Source organism: Copadichromis virginalis, linkage group LG22 (assembly GCF_057382275.1).
Source record: "Copadichromis virginalis isolate Kocher_CV1m ecotype Utaka linkage group LG22, C_Virginalis_male_GT1.1, whole genome shotgun sequence".
Classification (NCBI taxonomy): Eukaryota; Metazoa; Chordata; class Actinopteri; order Cichliformes; family Cichlidae; genus Copadichromis; species Copadichromis virginalis.
Genome location: NC_140638.1, coordinates 26,662,505 through 26,688,380, shown reverse-complemented (window position 1 = coordinate 26,688,380; position 25,876 = coordinate 26,662,505). Strand labels below are relative to the sequence as shown.

The window sequence follows — 25,876 nt, the reverse complement described above, 5'->3', positions numbered from 1 at the left end:
CTACTTGTTGTTCCTAGAGTATTTAAAAGTAGAATGGGAGGGAGAGCCTTCAGTTTTCAGGCCCCTCTTCTGTGGAACCAGCTTCCAGTTTGGATTCAGGAGACAGACACTATCTCTACTTTCAAGATTAGGCTTAAAACTTTCCTTTTTGCTAAAGCATATAGTTAGGGCTGGACCAGGTGACCCTGAATCCTCTCTTAGTTATGCTGCAATAGATGTAGGCTGCCGGGGATTCCCATGATTAGGGATGGGTACCGGTGTCCGGTGCCATGATGGCACCGGTTCTGACATAAACGGTAGTAACCAGACCGAAAAGCAGCGCACATTTCGGTGCTTTATTTCGGTGCTTTTTTTTCCTGAGCTGTGATACACTTTAGATTCTAGCCAATCATTTTACGTTTCCGAGGATAGTAGGCGGGGCCAGGTACGTAGTTCTGTTAGAGCAGAGCTACAGATTAAAAATGTCCAAGGCGAAGCGGTCAGAAGTCTGGCTGTACTTCACAGCAAAAGATGCAAACTCAGCAGCCTGCAACAAGTGCTTGAAGCTGATACTGTGATACTGTCAAAGGAGGTAACACCTCAAATCCGATGAAACACCTGGCGACGCATAGCATTTTTTTTTAAAAGCCCAGAAATGCGCCGTATTTGATAGCTTGCTGCGAGACCTCACACCGAGCACATCTACTGCGGGTGGGTTGCCTGTTATGCAACATCCCCCAAAAACACGAAGAGGAGAGTCCTGGCCCCTAGTCCTGCCAGTGTAGCAGAAATGATGACGGATGATGGTGGCAGCAGCCGTTCTTCTCTGCGTGAGTAGCTAATTTACGTTGAGTAGGCTAACCACGTTATTACATTAATGCATGTAAGGTGAACTAGCAAACATCATCATAGCTACATGCGGCTGTCCTCTTGTTTGATGGCAGATACTCCCTTCACCCTGGCTAAAAAGGCTAAAATGACCAAAGAAAACAGTTAAACATGAGAGGTTTTTGGACAAAGTTTGTGTTTTTTCCATTGTTTAAGCACTGCTTCCAGCCAAGAGTGATACCATATATGCCCCATAGCTGCAGAAAAGGCTAACATTGTTATATTTTTACAAAAAACAGCTGAACATGAGAGGTTTTTGGACCAATTTTGTGTTCTCCATTCTTTAAGCACCGGTTTGAGCACCGTTTGAGCACCGGCACCGTTTCAAAAGTACCGATTTGGCACCGGTATCGGATAAAACCTAAACGATACCCATCCCTACCCATGATGCATTGAGTTTTTCCTTTCCAATCACCTTTCTCACTCACTATGTGTTAATAGACCTCTCTGCATTGAATAATATCTGTTATTAACCTCTGTCTCTCTTCCACAGCATGTCTTTTATCCTGTCTTCCTTCTCTCACCCCAACCGGTCGCAGCAGATGGCCCCGCCCCTCCCTGAGTCTGGTTCTGCCGGAGGTTTCTTCCTGTTAAAAGGGAGTTTTTCCTTCCCACTGTCGCCAAAGTGCTTGCTCATAGGGGGTCATATGATTGTTGGGTTTTTCTCTGTATCTATGAAGCGCCTTGAGGCGACTTATGTTGTGATTTGGCGCTATATAAATAAAATTGAATTGAATTGAATTAAGTAACATACTGCATTAGTTTTAAGAAAGGTGTTCTGTGTAATATGAGTAATAATGGCCTTTTTAAGTAACAACACTGCTCATATCAAAGAGGGGAAAAACCTCAACAAACATGCACAAACATTTGATCGACAGCATGCTATTAATTTGCATGAGCCTAATTTCTTTATTGCTGGTGGTGACTCTCAAAATGGAGCCAATGAGATAAGATGAGATAAGATGATTGATAAAAGAATCGATAATGGAATCTGAATCGATAAATTCTTATCAATTCCCATCCCAATTCTCGAGTTATCACATTCACAAGATTTTCAGAAAACTTGACCTCTGACCCTTGACCTTTAGGTTGAGGTCACTGAGATGTGAACTCATCCGAGATTTAATTCTCAAGGTATCGCATTCACAAACTTAGTCCACACCTCCTGCGCACCCTGTGGGGTGATTCTAGAGATGGAAGATCCAATCAGAGCTAATTAAGTTGCGTAGAAAGGCGGGACGAGTTTGAATGCAATCCAATCAGAAAAAGAATCTCCTTGTACAGTAAGGTTAGGTGCAGTCATTTGATGAAAATCTCAATTCTTGAGAGGAAGAGAAGAGCAGACATATGGACAAATTTCAAATATTATATCAATTTGTAAACCATGTGGAGCAACTCTCACTGCTAAAAACAACTCCTCAAACTTTAGATTTTAGTCACTGAATCAGATTTAGATATAGTCTGCTATAATCTTATGATATATAGTCAACCAGAATTACCTTAAATCTAAGAAAAAACTGAGATGCCTAAATTAAGACTAAAATTAAATTGAAGTTTGGAGCCAAAGTCCAAGACTACAGCACCTGTCATGTCTCAAATCCTGCTGCTCATGTGCGAAATCTGACCTGTGGTGACTGATTTAAGCATGCAGATGTTAGGGACAGCCCAGAGCTGGTAACGTCCTCCTCTTCTTAGCAGACCCACATGTGTCCTTTCATGGGACAGATTTGGGCAGGAATAGAAATAAAGACAGATTCAATAAACTCTTCAAAGTTCATTTTCCTCAGAAAGGCTTTGCGCAACCTTTTTGTTGCAAACGTCTCAAAAAACCTAATTTGTTATAAAAAAAATTAAATTAAAAAATAACACCCACACAACTTTCTGTAGCTCTTTCACCTTTCATAACCAGTCTTGGATTCATCTTCTAAAATCTGAAATCACATCTCATCATACCAAAGCAGCAGTCCATGACCCAGGCAGCACCTTTGAGAAGCAGAAAGGACAGAGCAAGCACCTCTCTGAAGTCAAAAAACTGAGATGTGTAAACATTACCCCATTATTTTGGGGTAATATTATTTGGGTGCGTGGCCTCTTTGACTGACAGGTGGATAGTGACACAGGCAGCTGGAGCTGCTAGCTGTCTGTTAGGATTCACCAGAACTGGACCTCTGGACCATTTTTGTGCTTAAGAGACATTTTAACTTTCAACTTACTTTAACTTTAACTTACTTACTAACTTACTTAATTTTGTATTTGCTGTTTGGTCAAGTGTGTAAGACGGATAAACACTGGAACAGCCTGTCAACACGTAGAAAAAAGAAGCCAGTTTCCTTTTGTTTCCCTCCCCACCATTGTTGGGTTTGAATCGCTACATTTGGGCGCACACTGAGGAGGGTTCATTTGCTCGCAGCTGGAAGACGCTGCCGTTAAAACAGCCCTATTATTTTTTCCGTTGGCTGCTTCTTTTAGCTTCAACCAACATTAGTAGCTAACTTACTCATGGGCAAATAAATAAATAAATAAATAAATAAATAGCTCTAGTAAAAACGATCAGTGAAAAACTCAGCCTATTGTTGATGGTCGATATTCGTCCAATCGCCCAACCTTACCATCCATCCATACATTTTCTTCCGCAATTGCGCAGTGACAGGGCTAACACACAGACAGCCAATCATTCACACTCACATTCACGCCTATGTGCAATTTAGAATCACCAATTAACCTGACCTCACTGAATCCCACTGAACTGAAAGTTTTTTTAATGAAAAAATATTGTGATGTCAATTCTTTATAGCCCATACCACATTTAAACAACAGAAGCTGACCCAAAGTCCTTTAAAGACAGGCATATTTACATTCCAGGTCTCTAAAAAAATCCCAAATCAACATATAAAAAACTGTGTTAACTAATTATTGTGGATAGCTAAAATCATGGTGTTCATTAAAATGTGTTCAGAATTTGGCAAATGTACAATGATTCAGTTCATAAATGACTATCAGCTAGCACTGGCTGATAACTTAGCATGCCACTCTCTCCTGGTCATTTCCTGAAATAATAAACCAACATGGATGGTGCTTAGTGAAATCTTGGTTGGCTATCCGTCGTTTATATACTTCTTTCTCACCACTCCCACACTGTTGTGGGGTATTGTTGGGGTTCCTGATAAAAAACTGATGAGAACTTCATGGTCTGAATTTATTTTTTTCTCCAGAGAAATCAAGAATAAATGTGGGATGAGAAAAACAAAAACACCCCCCATCCCCCACCTTGCTATAACAGAGCCTGAAAATAATCAACTGTTAGAGAAAAAAGACAAATACCACCACCACCCAACCCCCTTCTGTCCACACAGTCCCCAAGGTGGACAAAAAAATGTGAATACTGAGAATTTCACATGCGAAAGGCAGAAAGTCACATGTTGGTTTGTCTGCAGCCAAAAGTGCTTTTAATGGAAGCAGAAAAGAAAACAGGACTGACTGATTAATGCTCACACACACACACACACACACACACACACACACACACACACACACACACAAACATTATGAACACAAGCGTGCTCATAATGTTTCTCCATGTAGTGTCCAATGGTGGGTGTGGGTTCAGAGGTAATTACTAGGACGTCCATGTTGCTGGGTGCAGCAGCTGGCGTTGGTTAAAGGACGATAGTGTGTCTGTGATGATGTCATCATGTCACACAGCTCTGATCTCGTGATCTAATTCACACTGTGACATCAGCGGGCGATGCAGGTCACTGCAAACATTTTCACGCCATCAGAGCAGCGTTTCAGTGATGCTTACAATAAAAACGTGCTGACGGCGAGGAGCAGAAACACAGCAAACAGGCTCACTTCTGCTTCTTCTTCTGTACTAAATTACAGACTGATTGTTTACATGTGTGTTCAGCAAACACACACACAGACACACATTTGTTTTCTGTACTTGTAGACCCTCACTCACATCATTACCCACAAACTGAACCTGATATCATGCAAAGCATTTCCAGCTCCAGCTGTGTTTCAGTCACCTTCAGCAGCCAATGCTGCCCAAACACCATGAACACGCTTGTCATTGATTGAAGACTAAGCTAAATGACTGACACTTCCAGTCTGACCACCGCTGACTGCAAATCAAAGTCCAAAGCAGCGATCTGCATGTATCGCTCATGAACTAATTTCCATTAATAAGTTAGAGACTGAAAATATAATTTTCCTCTAAAATGACGTTTGAACTGTCACGCGGAGGTCCCCACAGGACTGTCCCCACTCCAAGGTCTTAAAATGAAATTACTCCTCACAAACATGTAGGAGCACCCAAACACACAGAGGTGAAGTCAGTCATTAACCAGTGAGGATAAAAATCTCAGAATAATTAACCATCATTTAACAAGGAGAACAACAATAAGGCAGGGAGGAAAGGAAAGGAGGAAGGAGGAGTGTCATGAAGGAAAAACAATCAGTGACACGAGAGCAAATGAAGCATCTGACCACAGCTTTTCATCTGATGAAAGAATGAAAGAACAAAGAATGAAAAGAAAAAAACTCAGTTAAGGAAGGAAGCAAAAAGGAAAACTGGAAAATAAAAGAACAAAATGAATGAAGAAAATAATGCTAAATCAGTTGAAGTGTCTGAAGAAGAAATGAAAAAGAAGCAAGGCTGGAGGAGTTGAAACTGGGCAACAAAAGCAGCTGAAAAGCCATCTTCCCCAAGATCATGGATCACCTCGGCTAAAAGGAATGGCATGAAGGAGAGAACGTAAAAGAATAAGTAACCTTGAGATGTCTGCTCTTAAAGAGTGAGCAGAAACAGCGTAGCTTTTACGCAGTTAATTTTAGAGAAAAGGACGAACAGAAAGCAGTGGGATGAGGACAACAACAACTGTTAAAACATGAGGAATGAAAGCAGCAGAAGAAGAATATGACCTCGGCCATTGTCACGGATATCCTGGACCATCGACTTGTAGTTGACGTCGCCCTGGATGACGTGGTCGTGGACAGTGATGTTACGTTTGCCCAGCAGCTCATACAGCCCCTCCACAGCGAAGTAGCACAGCGGATCATCATTGGCGTCCCTGTTGTCACTGAAGATGACCGTGGCGTGCCGCTGCCAGCCAAACATCTCCTGGATCCTGACACCAAACTCACCCAGCTTTTTGTGAGTGGGGCCCGTGTTGGTGACCGCAGCGTACAAATTGAAGCCGATTGCTCGGGCACCAGCTGTCACCATGGGAACATCCCAGTGGGTGGTAAAGCGGGCAACAGGTGAGGATGAGTAGTCGCAGCCGGGTCCAATGAAGGCCCAGGGGTCGTGGGACAGCTTGAGGTCGACGGCTACAAGCGGCGCTATGGAGTCTGAGCAAAAGCCGTCGCGGCTCTCTGAGCTGCCATAAACTAGCCGCAGCTTCAGACCTGGTAGCAACCAGGGGTCAGAGTTCACCTGCTGTAATGCCTGGTAGATGGCGGGCGCAACCCGAGGCCATGCCCATGCATAGTTAGTGTTAGTCAGAGGCAAGATGGCTGCCAGGGTGACCTCCTGAAGGTCCTCCGTTCTGTTGTCAGCAGTTAGAGAGGTTGCAGCTGATTGGGCAGGAAGAAGGACCAGGAAGAGCAAGGGACAGGCCCAGGGCAGCATGATGAAGAGGCGTTAATAGCCTGTCAGACGAGCTGTGGGGAAAATATAACACAGTGTTAATCAGCGTGTCCTGTAGAGAAAATTCAAAACAAACCTTTATTCATCAGAACAGCTACTGAAACTTGAAGCTGCTGGGAATTCTGGAAAGTCTGTGCGAGTTTCCGTGTGGGATCATTGAGTGGGATCTATCCATCCTTCACGTGGCCATGTGTTTGCAGACATGAAGCTGAAGTCCTCCACTGGGCCGGTCCAAGATAATTGCTTGTTAAACAGCAGCCTGACCATGTTTACCGTTTGATTAATGAGTAATGTGAGTGACAATTAGATCTAATCTGCTGCTGTGAGAGTCAGTGAAGCAGTCACACTCTTACAGTCCATCTGTTCCTGGTAACACAGAGCCGTAAAACCGAACAGAGGTGAATGATAAGAGTAAGGTGTGAGGGAAAGGCCAACTAAAGAGTGAAGAGAGAACACATCAGAGTTCAGGGTCCTCTGAATAAAATGAGTTGTTCTCTTTAAAAGCTAAACGAACGCATGGGAGAAGTCTGACTGCATGTTAGGGTTAAGGTTTCATCAAACTCCAAATCCTCCCCAGCTTCCTAGTCCCTTTTGATCAGAGCTGCAGAGCTATGTGACTCCTTTCAACAGACCACAGAGTTAATCTGAACATCTTCATCAGCTTCTTCCTCACATTTTTCTGCTCTACCTGGGTTTCCTTTGTCATCTTTCTCTGTACCTCATTTATACAGTCCTGTGATAGGGTAACACCTGCGTGAGGAAGCAGATGTGCACGGTTTATCCATTAGTTTCCATAATAAAAGCCTCACTGACATATGGACATACAGTTTCTGTACTGCAAAGCTAACAGGGCTTTTAATTTGAAATAAATGCAGAAAATGTTGAGTTGAGTCACTTTAACAAGGTAGGAGAGAATTAAAAATACTAAAACAGGTCTAATTCATCCCATAAAATACAAGGAATGAGGTAAGCAGAGGTCAAAGACAACACAATGTTAATGGTGACAGCATTAGTTCATCAGCTGTTCCAAACAACGAAGGATCCTTTTCTCGTCTTCTCATCTTTAACAGTTAGCGAACAAAGAAGAGAGAAACAAAACTGAGGTCACGGTGAAGTTTGAAGCCAGGTGGTGTGGCTCCATGACTGGAATCAGTCCACTCGCATTATAGCAACTTGACAGCTCGGATCATTTCATTTGACTTAATTGGCTCTCTTTCATCAAATGCACTCCAGGGATGACTGAATTTCAAGGAGAATGAATAAATAAGCTCCAAAATATGTACCTGATGTTTTATTCAGTAAGAATTGAAACCAGGTCTGCCAGTCCAGGGTGAAAGAAAATGGATGGATGGACGGATGGATTTAAAACTAGGGACTGAGATCATGAACTCATCAGGAAAGTGTGTACTGAGCTCGGCGATCAAGTGAGGAGTGGGCTCATTTTCCCCTAGACTTCTGTATAATCAGACCAAAGCAGTTGCACCCTGCTGGACATTAGAGTGCTTCTGCATTGGCGTCAAGCTTCAGATGCAGTACCAGTATCTGCACCAGGGATGTCAAACCCTTCATTCCTGAGCCACTTACCATTCAAATTCATCAGCTGTGCTGGTTGAGTAAAACCACTCCCTAATAACTCTTGATGCATGCTCAATCATCTGGACATAGTTTTATTAGTGGGAGAAACGTTTCATCACTCATCCAAGTGACTTCTTCAGTCTCAGCTGTAGGTTTCCCCAATCTTTTAAACAGTACATTTGCATAATGACTCAAACTAACTCCACTGGTGAACAATGGGCTGTAAGGTCAGTTTCTTGACGAGCTGAACAAGAGTGACAAAATGTTTCTCCCACTGAAAATGCTACGCCCAGATCAACAGAATTGGGCTCTCCCTAATAACTTTGAAATCTCCTTTATTTCATTTTCTTTAAGTAAAGGGTTATGGTTGTTATGGTGATGTTAATTTGCCTATGATTCCACACATTTAGAGTACAGATGATCTGGTCTCTTCGGCTTTCAGCCTACATGACTCACACCTGTTGTTGAGCTGTTGACCAAAATGTAGGTCCCACTTTAAACTCAAGAATCCATCAAAACGCCCTCACATCCCAGTTTTGAAATGCAGCGTGTGTTTCTGGGTCTGTCCAAATGGTGGGAGGTAGCGCAAAGTAATATGATGTGTGGTCTTGAAATGCGTGCATAGCTTCTCTGTATGTGGAAACAAAATCAGACTTTAATCACCACATTTCTCCACACATATGAGCGCATGAATAAATCTCTGACAGCAGGCTGCTGTGAAAAAAGGCAGCAGGAAATCTGACAGGAAGAAGAAGTATAGGCCAACTTCAGTCAGGCTGAAGTGTCTTTAACACATCAGGATTTTTGATGCTGATTAAAACTTTACTGTCCAGAGATGGAGGTAAAACACACTCAGCCACCCGGTCTGTGTGTGTGTGCCATTGTTGTATATAAGTGTTGTTGCAACATCAGTGAGACTCAAACACATCACTCACGGAACAAAAAGCTGTCAGCACTCAGGTCTGTTTCTAAACTTTCAGCTTCTTTAGGATCAGGATCTGTGCACACATCAAACCTCATACAAAAAAATACACTTTCTCACTTTCATTCTGAGGTGACTGTCCATCTGACCATTGAGTGTCTGTGTGTCCGTCTGTGTGCTTCACATATCATTTTTATTATTATTAATAATACTATTGTTATGTAAAACAGTCAATGATATCGTGGATGTCAAATGCATCATTCTCGCGATCGATTATGAATATTTTGTCCCCTCATGCCCATCCAGTCTCTCAGATGATCGCCCTTCCCTCAGCCTGGTTCTACCGGGGGTTTCTTTCTGTTCAAAGGGAGTTTTTCCTTTCCAGTGTCGCCAAGTGCTTAATGGTTGCTAGCTTTCACTGTTTTGTTGCTGTTGTGATTTGGCGATGTATAAATCAAGTTGAACTGAATGTATTCTTAATGTGGGCTGTTTTGTCTGAAGGCAGATAGACTTCGGTTAAAATGAAGAAGGAAAATCAGAGTCTTCGTTCATTTGAAAGCGTAACCAGGACAGAGACTAAGAAAAGAACTAAAAATAACTTTCTGCTAACTGCTTATTAACTCGCGGCGCCTTTCTCCTGTGTAAGTTCATCAATAGAGGAGCGGCTGACGTTGTTTTACCTGTTCGGCGCTCAGCGCATCTCCGTGTGTCCGCAGAACGACATCCAGCTGTTTTCAGCGGCAGCTCGTGCGGAGGAGGAAGCCTCGTGAACACTCGGTGGGAACTCTGTCTCACCGGAGGCTCACCGGAGGCTCGCGCCCCGCTGCTGCCGGCGCGTTTCCGCTTCTCCGCGCTCACAAACCATCCCGGTGATAATCCAGCCTCCCGCCGTGCGCGCACACTGAGGGGGTGTGGAGGGTAAGAGGGCAGTCCTGAAAACGCGAACTGAAGCGCGTGCTTGAACCTACGTGTATTCAGTTACCAAAGTGACACAGGCTATATATGTGTGCTCGCAGTACTCCCTCCTCGCCGTGCTCTGCGCATAGGTAGGCCTGATAGGCTGAAATATTACTTTTAATCAAAAACTTTATATAAATAAGCTGCTCTGCGACGTGAGCATGTGGATATGGAGCCCCCTGGTGGCTGTCTGCAGCTATGACAAAACGTCCGTCAGTTGGTTTTATTGATTGGATACCGGCACTAGTCAGTTGATTAGTTAGATTGAACCCCGAGTAAAATGACTGAGGTTGAGGGTGATTATGGATTATAGACAGATGATTGTGATTCTGCCTTCCGCTCAGTAAAAGTTCAACTTTCATAGAATTATCTAACATCAGTTAAGTTAAATGATTGATCAGTTTCTCATCAAACTTCCAGCATCTCTGAACTCACTGCTGACCTTTGACCTCTTTGCAAGGAGAGATTTTAGATTAAAGTTCATTAACAGCCACACATGACGTCACACTGCAAGTCTGTTATTGTCCATAAAGTTCACGCACAACACATATATAGAGAACCAAAGAATGTGTGTGTGTGTGTGTGTGTGTGTGTGTGTGTGTGTGTGTGTGTGTGTGTGTGTGTGTTTTAACAGGATACACCCGGTATACCAGGAAGTCACTTGGAAACACACAAACTCTCCCTCTCTGTACCTCTTCCTGGAAATGATCACCACCCACCCTCATACTCAGACTCTCTTGCTCTCTTTCTCACATGTGTCCTGCCTTCCTCCCACTCTCTCCTGTTAATGAAAACACACATTAATGTTTCTCTTATTTGACTGTAAAGGTCACACTTGAATACAGCAAGTCGACTCCAAAGGAAGTCAGTAAATACAGTTAAGGTGAGCTGTTTCCTCCTTTTATTCTTCTGATTCTGTTAGAGAAGCTTTGCATGATTCCGTATTCAGAATAATCCTTCTGTGTCTGATTCTGGGTTATAGTGCGGCCTCTTCCTCTCTTTTGATTGGTTGTTCTCTGCCAACAGAACCTTGTAAGTATTATATTGTGCTGTGTCTACTGGAGAAAAAAAGACAACATGAAGCTACTGAAAACATGACTTGTGGTTGTTGGTTTGGACTGAACTGGTACAGCTGAAGGCTCAGCTTCATACTGGGATCTTGTGATTCCTGTATGAAGTGAACGCTGATCTGAAAATAGAAACTTTATCTTTTTTTTTCTTCCTTCATACAGGTAAACAAACTATGATGAGATGACTGTGAGGATATCCTCTCTGTGTGATATCATACAGCCAGGGTCGCCACAAGGAGGGGCCGGGGAGGGGGGGGGCACTGGTCCACCCTAGCAAGGCTGTTATATGTTGGTATTATTTTAATAAACATGAGGTTAGAGAGAGAGGAAGACACCCTACAGTGAGTTGAAACATTAACCGTTATTTATTCCTGCATACTATTTTGCCATTCGTATTGTGTCACTTTGTACAGGGAGTGCAGAATTATTAGGCAAGTTGTATTTTTGAGGAATAATTTTATTATTGAACAACAACCATGTTCTCAATGAACCCAAAAAACTCATTAATATCAAAGCTGAATGTTTTTGGAAGTAGTTTTTAGTTTGTTTTTAGTTTGAGCTATTTTAGGGGGATATCTGTGTGTGCAGGTGACTATTACTGTGCATGATTATTAGGCAACTTAACAAAAAACAAATATATACCCATTTCATTTATTTATTTTTACCAGTGAAACCAATATAACATCTCCACATTCACAAATATACATTTCTGACATTCAAAAACAAAACAAAAACAAATCAGCGACCAATATAGCCACCTTTCTTTGCAAGGACACTCAAAAGCCTGCCATCCATGGATTCTGTCAGTGTTTTGATCTGTTCACCATCAACATTGCGTGCAGCAGCAACCACAGCCTCCCAGACACTGTTCAGAGAGGTGTACTGTTTTCCCTCCTTGTAAATCTCACATTTGATGATGGACCACAGGTTCTCAATGGGGTTCAGATCAGGTGAACAAGGTGGCCATGTCATTAGTTTTTCTTCGTTTATACCCTTTCTTGCCAGCCACGCTGTGGAGTACTTGGACGCGTGTGATGGAGCATTGTCCTGCATGAAAATCATGTTTTTCTTGAAGGATGCAGACTTCTTCCTGTACCAGTGCTTGAAGAAGGTGTCTTCCAGAAACTGGCAGTAGGACTGGGAGTTGAGCTTGACTCCATCCTCAACCCGAAAAGGCCCCACAAGCTCATCTTTGATGATACCAGCCCAAACCAGTACTCCACCTCCACCTTGCTGGCGTCTGAGTCGGCCTGGAGCTCTCTGCCCTTTACCAATCCAGCCACGGGCCCATCCATCTGGCCCATCAAGACTCACTCTCATTTCATCAGTCCATAAAACCTTAGAAAAACCAGTATTGAGATATTTCTTGGCCCAGTCTTGACGTTTGTGCTTGTGTGTCTTGTTCAGTGGTGGTCGTCTTTCAGCCTTTCTTACCTTGGCCATGTCTCTGAGTATTGCACACCTTGTGCTTTTGGGCACTCCAGTCATGTTGCAGCTCTGAAATATGGCCAAACTGGTGGCAAGTGGCATCTTGGCAGCTGCACGCTTGACTTTTCTCAGTTCATGGGCAGTTATTTGGCGCCTTGGTTTTTCCACATGCTTCTTGCGACCCTGTTGACTATTTTGAATGAAACGCTTGATTGTTCGATGATCACGCTTCAGAAGCTTTGCAATTTTGAGACTGCTGCATCCCTCTGCAAGATATCTCACTATTTTTGACTTTTCTGAGCCTGTCAAGTCCTTCTTTTGACCCATTTTGCCAAAGGAAAGGACGTTGCCTAATAATTATGCACACCTGATATAGGGTGTTGATGTCATTAGACCACACCCCTTCTCATTACAGAGATGCACATCACCTAATATGCTATATTGGTAGTAGGCTTTCGAGCCTATACATCTTGGAGTAAGACAACATGCATGAAGAGGATGATGTGGACAAAATACTCATTTGCCTAATAATTCTGCACTCCCTGTATGACCCTCACGGTTTCCTGCTACACCCCTGTGCTGTTTCGAATTGGTGTGCTACCCCAATATTTTTAGTGGCGCCATATGGCCATACATTGAAAAAATTCAGGAGGTGGCCCTGCACAGAGCTTGCTGAATGTAAGATGCTGGCAGTGGTTGGAGGAGCATGAAGTAGAAACATGTTTAATATGAACATCCAAACTTGGAACAGGAGACAGCAGACAGCAAGTCGAGAGGAGCACTCAATCACCGTTAACGGTTCTTTAGTGTCATAAACGAGTCAGAGTGGCTGGTAAAACTTGAGGGTAAATTTGATATGAGCAGCCATGTCTTGTGAAGCCATCTGCGGGAGGATCCAGTCGGTACACAAAGTTGTGCCAAGGCTCAGGTCTGACTCTGCTGTGAGGATGAACGAGGAGATCTGAAAACCAAACTGAGCATAAACAGATGAATGAATTCGAACAACTAACTCTTTTTCCAGGCTAAATGAAGATCTTCTAAATTAGTGACACACCATTTCCTCTCCAGCTTATGGGCTATCTGATTTGTTCAGCAGGTGATGGTTTTGTACCTCTGCAGACTATTTTATCATTTGTTTATTTTTAAGGGATTAGTGTTTTTTTAAACCCTGTAAATAGTGCCTGAAATAAAAGCCATTATTATTTATAGAAATTGTGGAAATTCTTTGTCTGCTGAGATATAATCACACAGAATTAATCTCACAGGGAACACTTGTCACAGGAAACTGATTACACCTCCACAACAACAAAGCCCACAATGCGGGAACAGTGTGACGTCTGGACGTTCGCATACTGTGTGCAGTCATTTCACTGCTTCTGTGCAAAACCAATCCTAAGCACATCAAGCACTCAAACGATAGCAGAAAATGCAAAAGGCACTAAAGCAAAAACTGCTTTAAAAGGTGAGACACTACAAAGAAAAATATGAGTGGCATCTGAAGAGCTTCTTTGACAGCCAGAGGAGTCCACATCTTTTTCACACAGAGCTGCTACCAGCCCAATGTTGTTTGTTAATGAAGTTTTTCAGCTGAAAGGTTTTGTGGAATCTTTTGTTCGTGGAGTCCAGAAAAAATGAAGTCAGATGCTGACCGTGGCTTGGAGCCGAAGAAGGACACAGTTGAGTTATATAACGGCACAAAGCTTCTGGAATTATTGAAGAAGAGTCAGTTTGTGACTGAACGGTGTGGACAAGAGGATTTTTGCAGCCTTATGTCATATGGATTTGGAAAATATTTGTAATTCACAATTGCGTGATCTAAAGTCTGTGGTACACAATTTACTGGAAACTGCATGAAATCTAACGCAGAAAAAAATCTTCTTCTGCCTGTTGTGGTTGTGATAGCTGCTACTAGAAAGGTTTATGAGGGGGACATGTCTTGAGAACAAGTGCATAATTGGCTCAAAGCTGTGAGCTCGTTACCAAAACTCTGTCACAAACGTCTTCACTCAGTTTTCATGCTGTGTTAGAGGCAAATACACTTATTTCTGCTCCCCAGTAATACTGTATTTTACTGAAACAGGCAGAAATGAACTGAACTCTGAGGGGCACTTTTCTCTACTGAATCTGTAACAGATAAATGCAGAAAATCCATCTTTTAATGAATTGTGTCAATGTGTTAGATTATTGTCTGAATGTTGCAGTGTGCTATAAAAAAAAAAAACAAACTAAAAACGTGGTGTGGCAAAGTAACATTAACTGTGACAGCTCGTGAGCTGACAGTAAATAATTTTTTTTTTTATACATTGTGGAGGCCAGCTGTTCACACAGATTTCAGGTTTATGGTGAAACAGTTTACAACATTTAATTTTTTTTACAGTTTTTCTCGATTGCTAAAACACATTTCTTGAAACTACGCCTCATATCCTCACAACAGTAAACACAAATCCATAACATCTCACTCAATTTCCCAAACATCCTATTTCCAGGTCAAAATGAAGCTCTACACCCAAAACTATTCACTCCTGCTGAAAAACCAAACTTTGCCCTCAGACATCAAACACAAGCCCTCAAAAACACACACACGCTACAACAGAGTTTTGCACACTGGTACAATTAATTCAAAACAATAGTTCCAAAACAAATAGGTTGCTTATGGTTCTCCCCTTCAAAACCCTTGTCACATGATAAACACAAAAGACGCAACCAATGTATGTACAGTAGCACATTGTCATTCATGTACTATACAGTACAACACACACCAGAAACATTATCCCACCTCAGCATCTTGTCTTTGGTCTGGGTCAGGCCAGAGAATCTCATCCACATCACAGGCTATATTGGCCCCAGCCAGGCAGCGGGGGTAAAATCCTGTTGCATGCCTGATCCACCCCTGGCATGCATCTACTGATATGTCTAGGCAGGCCTCTTCCATGGCCTGAAGGAGGTGAACACGGACATAAGGTTCTCGGTCATACACTTGCTGAAAATAACTCCTCTATCGGGTTTAGAAAGGGAGAGTATGCAGGCAGAAAGATATTAGAAAACCTTGGGTTATTGGTAAACCAGTCACGAACCAGAGCAGCGCAATGGAAGCTGACATTATCCCACACAACAACGTAGTGAGGCTGCTCTGGCTGTGCTGGGTTCCCTGTAGTCCAGCTGGAACATATGTTGTCTTAAACCATCAAGAAAAGCAAGGAGAAGCATAGTGTTATAGGGTCCTAGTACGGCATGGCGGTGGAGTACCCCTCGTTGGCTGATGGCTGCGCACATAGTGACATTCCCCCCACGCTGACCAGGGACATTTACAATAGCCCGATGGCCAATTATGTTCCTCCCCCTTTTCCTTCTTTTGGTCAGGTTAAAACCTGCCTCATCCACAAAGATTATTTCATGGGGAACAGGCCGTCCTTCAATCTCAAAGATTCTCTGCAAAACACATAACACAGTAGAGTCAATCGGTACCCTGAACCACAGTTCAAGAGTGCTGAAATGGCAGCATAAACTGCCATGCTGTGATGGTACACAATACTTTATACAGTATGAAAACTCATACCTGAACATATTCCACACGTTGGTTTTTCACTCTGTCAGAGTTTCGTTCGAAAGGGACTCGGTATGCCTGTTTCATCCGGAATTGATTCTTTCGGAGGATGCGGTCAATTGTGGAGAGGCTGATGGCATTTATGCCTCGAAAAAGATGATCATCCTCAATCACTCTCCTTTGAATCTCTTGCAGGCGGATTACATTATTTGCAATTACCATGTTTACAAGTTCCCTCTCTTGCTCCTCCGACAAAAGCCTTAACCTGCCTCCACCAGGTGGTCGTCTCTGTGTCCTACAAAAATAGAAGCACTCATTACTGTAACTGTCACACATTCATTTTACAGGCAAATAATGGAAACATACTGAAACTCAAGACACATAAGTTCAGTAACTTAAATGTTACTGTACAAAGCAGTCTTACTGCAAGTACACCTACCTGTTTTCCTCCCTGAAGGTTCTGATGATGGAGGCAACAGTGAAGCGACTCAAATTTGGTTGTACTCGTTGCCCAGCCTCCCTCATAGTCATCCCATGGACAAGGACATGGTCAACTAAAGTGGCTCGAATTTCATCCGAGACTGACTGTCTTCTTGCCCTTGCTCTTCCCCTTCCTTGTCGCCGTCGTTCTCCACCTCCACCTCCTTCACCACGTCCTCCTCCTCCTCCACCTCTCCCTCCTCCTCCACCACCTTCCTGTTGTCCTAGACCACCTCCTCCTCCTCTTCCACCACATCCTCCTCTTTCACCATGTCCTCTTCCTCCACCATGTCCTCCTCCTTCACCACGTCCTCCTCCTCCTCCACCTCCTCCTCCTCTTCCACCACGTCCTCCTCTTCCACCACGTCCTCCTCTTTCACCAAGTCCTCTTCCTCCACCACGTCCTCCTCCTCCTCCACCTCCTCCTCCTCTTCCACCACGTCCTCCTCTTCCACCACGTCCTCCTCTTTCACCAAGTCCTCTTCCTCCACCACGTCCTCCTCCTTCACCACGTCCTCCTCCTCCTCCACCTCTCCCTCCTCCTCCACCACCTTCCTGTTGTCCTAGACCACCTCCTCCTCCACCACGTCCTCCTCTTTCACCATGTCCTCTTCCTTCACCACGTCCTCCTCCTCCTCCACCTCTCCCTCCTCCTCCACCACCTTCCTGTTGTCCTAGACCACCTCCTCCTCCTCTTCCACCACGTCCTCCTCTTTCACCATGTCCTCTTCCTCCACCACGTCCTCCTCCTTCACCACGTCCTCTTCCTTTGCATCTCTTTGGATCCATTGTTTCAAACCTGAATGAGCTGGCTTTGGCCCTTTTATCTATCCATCGCAGGTTCTGATTGGTGTGTGCTAAATTTTGACTCCTAGTGTTTCCACCTGGTTAATTGTGTGCTAATTGAGCTCAAGCTATGCTGACTTAAGTTAACATTATTGCATGCTAGTGCTTTCTAAATGACTACAAGCACTGTAAAATGTAGGGATTTGTGTGTAGAGTTTTGCAGTAACAGTTCACCAAATTTGAGTCATGTGTCAAAGCAGGGAATAGTGTTTATAGTTCAGGGAAATGGGTGAGCTTTTTGAACAATAGCGTTACGGTTTTGAAATTTTAGTTTAGAGGCCTGGTTATAGTGTTTAAGCAATCGAGAAAAACTGTAACAACTAATATAGAGACTAGTGTTCTGCTCTTGGTAGATTGCAGTTATTATTACTGAAGTGAATTGGCTCTGTCTTTGTAAATAAATTACAGCACATTATAAGTACATCATGCTGTGACTGAACACATCACAGTAATTTGTCTCACTTAGTTATTCTGTCTGTTAGCCTATAAAATTTAATCCATCTTATTTTCTTATATTCACCTGCTGTGTTCTGCTCTGCTTGGAATTTCTATGACTGCAGTAAAATTGCATCACCCATCTCAGCTCCTCCCTCTTCACAAAGGATGCTCCAGTGTGGCCTTTGCTAAAGGAAACAATAAAGGAACTCCTTTCCTTAGTGTTTGGAAACTGGAACTGCTCTGATTATGGCTCCCACACAGATACACAGACAGGGTCATGTCTCTCAGTGAGGAAACTTCATCAGAAACATGGACTACTCAAACGCACTTTCACACAATGAACAGTAGCAGCCAGACTGGAGTCCACAGCTATATAAGAGCAGAAAGCTCTAAAGGTGAGCAGAAGCAAAGAAATGTAAGTAAGCACCCTCCTCACCCTCCTTCATTTTGAAGGTCACCACCAGGTTTCTCATTGCTGATGTTCTACAGATACTATGATCAGACCGAAGGCAGGGTATCTGATATGGGTCCGTGTTTCTACAGTCATTGGTCCGTACCTGTGTTTCTCTGAGCTAAACTCAAATCACCAGCAGATTCTGGTCCAAGTCCCTGAGGAGCTCTGGAGACCCAGGATGAACCTGATATTTGGTGATGGTGGCAGTCATCCCCAAAAAACAGTAACTCCAGTGCAGTAAAAGTCGAGGTCAGGGGTACTTTTACAGCAGTAACTGAGTGAGTATTAACAGAAAAGCACTGGACAAGTTTTAATGATGTTGTTTTACTTCCTTTTGTTGGTCTTCAAATTTCCAATTTAAAAAAAAAACAGACACGAGAAAGCGTTTCTGGTTTACTCGTGTTTGCAGTTTTTAACGGACAGTAAAACCATTTGTCATGTACACACTCATTCTGCTGCTCTTCTCTGAGGTCACTACATTACATCAATCAAAGTAGTCAGACTGAGCCATGAAAACAACAAAACATGGCAGCAGTTTGATATAAAAGTTTTAAATTCACCCCACTGCTACAATAATGAACAGCACTGGCTACTGTTAATGTAATAACTGAAGAACTTTGTACTCAGTAGCTTCATTAGGAGGAAAACTGGAAAATGAAATTAAAAAATATAATTTTGTTTTATGAACTAAATTTTTATTTTTCATTTAAATTGTGCACCTTTAAATTTCTGTAGTTTTTAATTTTCTTATGAGAACATTTTATCAAACCAAATTATTTATTTCTGAATGTTTAAATGTTTTGGGAAGAGTAAAATGCTGGAAAAAAACAGAAATGTGTCCTGTGGTCTCAAACATGTTTTGAGCTCATTAGCTAAAAACTCTTAATGAAAGTAGTTGACTCATTCACCCCAGGATTATTTTTAGCACATTACCAGGAACCCAGGATTCAGTGGAACTCAGAATAAACAATCCTGGGTTAAAGAACTGGATCCTTTCAGGGCCCTCTGTTTTTGAAGCCCTGCAGGAGCTTTTTTTTTTTTATTGCAAACACCAAAAAACATACATATTCAGGAAGATTTTATTTGGTCTTGTGAAAATATTTTCTGTCTCCGATCAGTTAGTAAAACCAGTACAAACTGGTCTGGACTGGTCTCTACAGCTGCAGCAGCTGTGGCTGCAAAGTGTCCTGCTCCGTGATTGGGTCGTCACTGGCGTCTGCGTGGACCTTCATGTGCACGTCCCGGGAGCGCTTTTCCTGGTAGCTCTTGCCGCAGAGCCGGCAGCTGTATGGCTTCTCCCCACTGTGCGTCAGCAGGTGCTTTTTCAGGTCATTCTTGGTGACGAAGGCCTTCCAGCACAGGTGGCAGCTAAACGCGCATTCCTTCCTGTGGAAGCGGAGGTGTGTCTCCAGGTAACCTTTGGTGCTGAAGCTCTTAGTGCACAGGCTGCAGCTGAATGGCTTCTCACCTGTGTGTGTCAGCTTGTGGGCATTCAGCCCTCCCACCTGCCTGAAGGCTTTCCCGCAGATGCAGCACTGGAAGGGTTTCTCGCCTGTGTGGATCCTCCTGTGAACCTCGAGGACGTGGATGGAGGCGAGGCTCTTCCCACATGTCTCGCAAGAGATGCGGTTGGATGGTTTGTCTCTGGTGTGGTTCCTGATGTGCAAGGTGAGAGCGCCGTTATCGATGAACGTCTTGCCACAGAACTCGCAGATATATGGTCGCTCCCCACTGTGGATTCTCTTGTGGCGCCGCAGAGCACCAGACCGCGGAAAGGACTTCCCGCAGACACTGCAGTGGTACGGTTTGATGCCGGTGTGACTCCTCATGTGAGTCTCAATGTTCTGGTAGGTTTTCCCGCATACATGACAGATTTTGCCGGTGTCTCTGTGACTCTGCAGATGCTCTGTGAGCGTTTTTGATGGCGGCATACTTTCACCGCAGACCCCACAGACAGACTCTGCCGAGTGATTTTTGGCATGTTTTCTCAAACTTACTTTACTGTGAAAAGACTCACCGCAAACTTTACAGCGTGGCGGCATTCTGGCATTCTCTATGTCAGATGTCCTGGTGTGAGAGTGCGCCGGTGACTCGCCATCTTGACCCTCTAATGAGTGACTCTTTCTGTGAGTTTTCAAAGCGCTGCTCTCTATGAAGGTCTTGCCACAGCAGTTGCAAACATGCGGGCGCTCACCACTGTGGATCTTATTGTGGCGCCTAAGCGCACCTGGCCGGGGGAAGTGTTTGCCACAGACCAAGCAGTGGTACGGTTTGAGGCCTGTGTGGCTCCTCATGTGCGTCTCCATGTTCTGGAAAGTCTTTCCGCAGACACCACAGGTCCCACCAGTCTCTCTGTGTGACTGCAAATGTGTTAGAAGAACATCTGGCGAGTCGAGCTGCTGTCCGCAGATGCCACACATGCTCTTTGACTCCCTGCAGTGCATTTGGGCATGTTTCCTAAGGAAGCCTTGACTGTGGAACGAATCACCACAGACTCTGCAGTAGAGCACTGCTGACTTCAGATCTGGCATTGGTCCCTCACGCTTTGGCTTCAGTGAGTCCGGCTGACTGTCCTCACTCCCGCTGTCTTTCTCATTTTGGTCTCCACCGTGCTCGTGGATCTTCAGGTGCTCTTGGAGAAGTTCACTCTGAGCAAAGCTGAGTCCACAGATGGGGCAAGGGTCAGTGCTTCTTCTGCTGTGAATCTTTTTGTGGCGCCTCAATGCTCCGGATCGGGGAAAGCTCTTCTGGCAGAGGACGCAGCTGAAAGGTTTAACTCCAGTGTGGCTCCTCATGTGTGTCTCCATGTTCTGAAACATTTTCCCGCAGACCCTGCAGGTCCCGCCTCCACCACTCACGGTTTCCATGTGAGATCTCAGATGGTCTGACAAACTGTCTGATGACTCAAAGCGCTGCTTGCAGACCCCGCAGAGATGCTCGGGGGAGTCTGAGTGCAATTTCACATGTTTCAACAGATTCCCTCGATGGCGGAAAATCTTTCCACAGAGGACACAAGGCTGATTTGTCGGGCGCGCCAACAATGCTGTCCGCTGTCTCTGCCCACTGGACTTCCTGTCTGTGGTTCTCCTATCTGTCCCTTTAATGCAGAGTGAGTTTTGGCTGCCTCTCCAGTGGTCATCACTTTTAGCTGCACAGGTGATGTCTGAGGAGGCAGGGCTGGGCAGAGGTGAAGGCATGTGGATGGAGTTTGCCTGTGGGCAGAGACTTTCATTAGCAGCAACCTTACAAAGAGCAGATGTGTCTGAAAGAAAAAAAAAGAAAAAACCGTCAACAGTTCATAAAAGCAATTGCGGCATGAAAGACACAGAAAGTAACAGTGAAACAACATGAAATACAGATGTTCAGTGTTTCCACTAGCACCTGAATGCAGCACACATCTGTAGCTCCATTCATAATTTATTTATATAGCACTTTAAAAACAACACATAGCCGATCAAAGTGCTGCACAGCAGAAATATTTTTAGATTTTTATTTTTAGATGCATTTTTTGGAGCCATCCATGACTTCAAATCGCTAAGACAAACAAGCAGGAGTCCAATTGAGGAGATATCAGAGTGATTGAAAGGTAGATAAAGCTGGCAAACGTCAGCATATAGATGAAATTAAATATCGTGTTTTCTGAAAAATCATACCCAGTGGCAGGAGAAACAATGAAAACAGTACTGCCCTGCGGTACCCCCCATTGTAAAGGGGCCACAGATGATGAAGCAGAACCCAACTTAAAACAAAAGTTCCTGTTAGAAAGATATGATTTTATCCACAAAAGTGCCAAGCCGGAAATTCCCACACAGTGTTGTAGTCCAGAGAATAAGGTTGGGCGATATGTAAAAATTTTCCAACCGACAATCGTCAGTCCAATAACCGACGATAGACGATATATTCATGGATGCACAGACTTTTCGATGGGCAGAGTGATGTAACAATGCACGGACTGATTTGCCCGTTTACAACACAGAAGAAGTCCAAACATGGACGAACTAATTGCCAACTTGCACACTGCAGGAGAAGGCGCAGATAGAAATGGACTGTTACCTCACCGAGGAGGTCGTAGACAGAGAAGACGATCCACTGGTTTGGTGGAAAATTCATGAAAAACATTTCCTATTGATGTCACACATGGCACGGAAATATCTGTGTATACCAGCCACAAGCACACCTTCAGAACGCATCATAATATTGTTAACCACCTGCGCACACTACTAAAACCGGATAAAGTAAAAATGCTTGTTTTCCTGTCAAAGAATTTATAAGTTTTGTTTGGAGGGAATATTTTACCTTCTTTTCTTCTTTGTTTCAGCATTAATATAGCTACTTTGTTGGATTATTCATTCATTTATTTATTTATTTGAGATGCGCCGAATCGCACAAAAGACTAAACTTTACATTGGGGATTTTTTTTTATGTTCGCTGGAAGAGACATTTTGATTTTTAACTTATCTGTTGTTTGGTCGAGTGTGTAAGACAGATAAACACTGGAACGGCCTGTAAACACAGTTATAATGGAAAAAAAGAGGCCAGTTTCTCTTTGTTTCCTTCCCGACCATTGTGTTTTTTTAATTAAATAAAATGCTTTTCTTTCCTGAACATAGGCTACTGCGGTTCTTTCTTTCTGTTATGAGTTTGAATAAATGAATCGCTGCTGCATTTGGGTGCACTCTGAGGAGGGTGCATTTGTTCGCAGTTAAAGGAGGGTGCTGTTAAAACAACGCTATTATTTATTTCTGTTGACTGCCTGTTAGCTTTAACAGACACTATTAGCAAACTTACTCTTGTCATAGACTACTGTTGTCAGTAGTCTATATATTTGTCCAATCGCCCAACCTTACCAGAGATCAGCACAATCATGATCCATCGTGTCAAATGCAGCAGTCAGATTCAACTAAACAAGCAATGCATATTTACCACAGTCGATCGCCAACAAAATGTCATCACAGAAAGCAGATATTAGTTTTTTTGTCTCATATTAAACACATCTGTTTAAACTGCAGCACGTGTTAACAGGCCAATCACAGCTCTCACTGGCTCTCTCTAATTTTCATGTTGCTGTTGCTGAACAAAGCGAAATTCATACTAGTACTACAGTGTGCCAGGACCACAGAAGTTAAAGACAGTAACGAAAAAGGTGGATGAGGTGAAGTGAAAGCCTTAAATTTATGAGAAAAGAAAAATTATTATTATTATTATTTAGCAGATAGACTTATGGTATCAGTTTGAAAGTTCTAGGTGACCTTGTTCTCAGGTTATCACATTTACAAACTTGGGTGTTCATGCTGCCCGCCACCTGAATGATTTTCACATCATGTTATGCACATGTGCTAAAGACTTGTCCACCATATAGGACACATAGCAACCAACAGTTGCTGTGCAATTGACAGTGTTTACACGCAAATCCATCACTTCCATTCAAACTATGAAGCAGCAATGTTTTAGCAAACAAAGAAATCACAGGGAAGTAACCAGCAACCTTTCACATCCTGTGGTTGCTAGACGGTCTCAGACCAGTCTGTAGATCTGTGAGATTGAGACGTTTTTATCCTGATCCTAACCACGTGTCAGGTTAACCTGACGTGGTTATTGACTACCTGTCTATAAGACCTCAGAAGAAGCCTTTGTAAAACAACGTGGTTTTTGTACATTTGCGCCATGGCATTTCTAAGACTTGGTTATTAGCCAATGAGAAAATAGTTTCAGTCAGACTTGCCTCTCCATTTCACATATGGTTTCTTGAGTACAGAGACCTGATCTGAAGGCTTGAGAGCAGGTTGTGCCAAACCAGCAGCCGCCATCATGGTACCTACTGTCTCTGCTCTGCAGTGTGCCTGTATAAAGCTATGATGTTCCTCTGAGTATGTGCAGTAGGAGAATAGCCAGCAAGGAAAAAAAGCTTTCAAACTTTCTGTTTTGTTTTGTTTTAATAAAGTTGGTGTTTTAAAGTAGCTGCCCAGTGGCATTACAAGGATTGGTTCCTGAGCAGTCAGACTTTGAGGTTTTCTACGAGATAATGACTCTTTCAAACAGTGTCTTTGTTTGTCTCTCTGCCATGTGTGAGGCTGATAAGCCGCCCTTTTCCTTTTACTCTCCGGTGCTGTTCCTGAACTACAGTAATGCTCTTGTGATGTCACCTCTTCCCGATCAATATCGATTTCTGATTGAACAGCTCCGGTCCTGTTTGCCCGGAGAGCCACGGCAGCAGACACGGAGCTCACCTGTCCGGTTCAGCAGGACCACCGGGCTCAGCAGCGCCTCCAGCCGCCGCAGCTGTCGTCGGGACTCCTCCACCTCCCGCTCCAGCAGCCCGACGATCTGCTGCGCTGCCGCTTCGAGCCGCTCGGCGAGCAGCGGCCGCAGCAGACGGCCGGGTCCTCTGGAGGACCCAGAACCGCCGCTCTGCGTCTCCAACGCGCCCAGAACCTCCTCCGCAACCCGTGCCAGCAGCTCTGACACAGACTCCGCCAAAGCCCGGTGTCTGCAGCAGCTTGGCGGGGATTCTGTCAGAGACATCCCGGTTCAGAGCTCTGCGGCCACAGGAAGGTAAACAGCCCGAAAACCCGCTATGCTCAGTATCGACGAGCCAGAGCACGACCCTGCTGGAGTGGAGGACGCATCGCTTCCCGAGAGAGACCGTAGCGCAGGAACTATTTTTTGTGGAAAAAGTGTGCTAGTGTTTTTATATTAAGGCGGATAAATGTACCAGCTGAGCTGCTTTAAGTGTGAACCCTGTGTTTAACTGTCTAGACCTCTGCTGCCAATCAGAATTTGGGTAAAAGTACCAAAGCAAGAAACAAACGCACAGGAAATGAGAAGTTAGATCCGAAATATCAGCCTGTATTTGGTTTCTTATACTTGTTTTTCTACTATATCTGTTGTATTTATTTTTCTGTTTTCTTTCCGATTTGTTTAAAAATAAAATTTTATACACACACACACACACACACACACACACACACACACACACACACACACACACACACACACACACACACACACACCAGTTTAGAGGTATAGAAAAATGAATTTTCAGCTGTGGTGACTTGTTTCCTCTTCTGGTTATAAAATCTGCAGCTCATCATCAAAGCCACTTCTTTACGTGAAGGTCCGTTTTGTGTGTTAAACGTGAACAGAAAGCATAATCAAGTCTTCCTTTCCTGTCACAATGATGGATTTAAAGCCAAACCAAAGAGGAAAACTTTATCCCTGCGGGGGGATAACTCGGGTTATGAGGTCAGAGTAATAGTAACAGTAATGTGATTACTCTGAGACACTCACAGTTATGTTCTCGCATTAATATGTTCCTCAGAACAGAAGATGAAGGTCGTCTGAGTGAAGGAAGCAACTGTACAGACAGGAAGTACTCTGAGCTAGTATTTTGGAAACTCCAATATTTAAACCACACTAAAGAACAGAGATCAGGATGTCACGTGCTATCATCATTGTGTGGTGGACCACTGGAGGGCTCCACTCACACCCAGTTCTCAGGAAGTGTTGTTGCTGTGTTTTGGAGGGAAAAGTATTGAGTTGTGTGGTGATGAGTTATAAACGAGGAGTGTTAATCAAGAGCTCTCGTGTCGTCTGTGTTTACCTCCACAATTGGAATAATTTCATCTTTAAATACTCTGAGGCCATC

General features: G+C 43.7%; 2 protein-coding genes and 1 long non-coding RNA gene across 5 annotated transcripts in view; all 3 read right to left on the bottom strand.

The window, feature by feature from the left end:
• npr1a (natriuretic peptide receptor 1a) overlaps window positions 1-10,065 on the bottom strand; it is a 33,809-nt gene extending 23,744 nt beyond the window's left edge. For both annotated transcript variants that reach the window (XM_085445253.1, XM_085445254.1), the window contains exons 1-2: window positions 9,695-10,065; window positions 5,791-6,531 (exon numbers count right to left, since the gene is read on the bottom strand). In XM_085445253.1, the coding sequence (XP_085301379.1) occupies window positions 5,791-6,499 (709 nt within the window). In that variant the 5' untranslated portion in view covers window positions 6,500-6,531; window positions 9,695-10,065. The remainder of the gene's footprint in view (window positions 1-5,790; window positions 6,532-9,694) is intronic.
• A 4,715-nt stretch (window positions 10,066-14,780) lies between these two features.
• LOC146683543 (uncharacterized) lies at window positions 14,781-16,654 on the bottom strand. Its single transcript, XR_014917377.1, has 3 exons — window positions 16,453-16,654; window positions 16,026-16,308; window positions 14,781-15,898 (listed from the first exon to the last, which is right to left on the bottom strand). It is a non-coding gene; the product is annotated as an uncharacterized LOC146683543 (long non-coding RNA).
• Window positions 16,655-18,619: 1,965 nt separating this feature from the next.
• LOC146683542 (uncharacterized) lies at window positions 18,620-24,781 on the bottom strand. Of its 2 annotated transcripts, none has more exons than XM_085445256.1 (2): window positions 24,459-24,781; window positions 18,620-21,493 (listed from the first exon to the last, which is right to left on the bottom strand). In XM_085445256.1, the coding sequence occupies exons 1-2, from the start codon at window positions 24,751-24,753 to the stop codon at window positions 19,386-19,388; spliced, it is 2,403 nt and encodes an 800-aa protein (XP_085301382.1). In that variant the 5' UTR covers window positions 24,754-24,781; the 3' UTR covers window positions 18,620-19,385. The 2 variants fall into 2 exon arrangements, with proteins under 2 accessions (XP_085301382.1, XP_085301383.1); XM_085445257.1 differs by having other exon boundaries at window positions 18,620-21,443; window positions 24,459-24,522.
• Between the last annotated feature and the right edge of the window lie 1,095 nt (window positions 24,782-25,876).

Excerpts from the sequence above, each read along its gene's own strand:
- LOC146683542 (XM_085445256.1), bottom strand. The coding sequence starts at position 24,753 with ATGTCTCTGACAGAATCCCCGCCAAGCTGCTGCAGACACCGGGCTTTG. Across the intron at positions 21,494-24,458 it reads GGTCCTGCTGAACCGGACAG|ACACATCTGCTCTTTGTAAG; the intron begins GTGAGCTCCGTG and ends TTTTTCTTTCAG.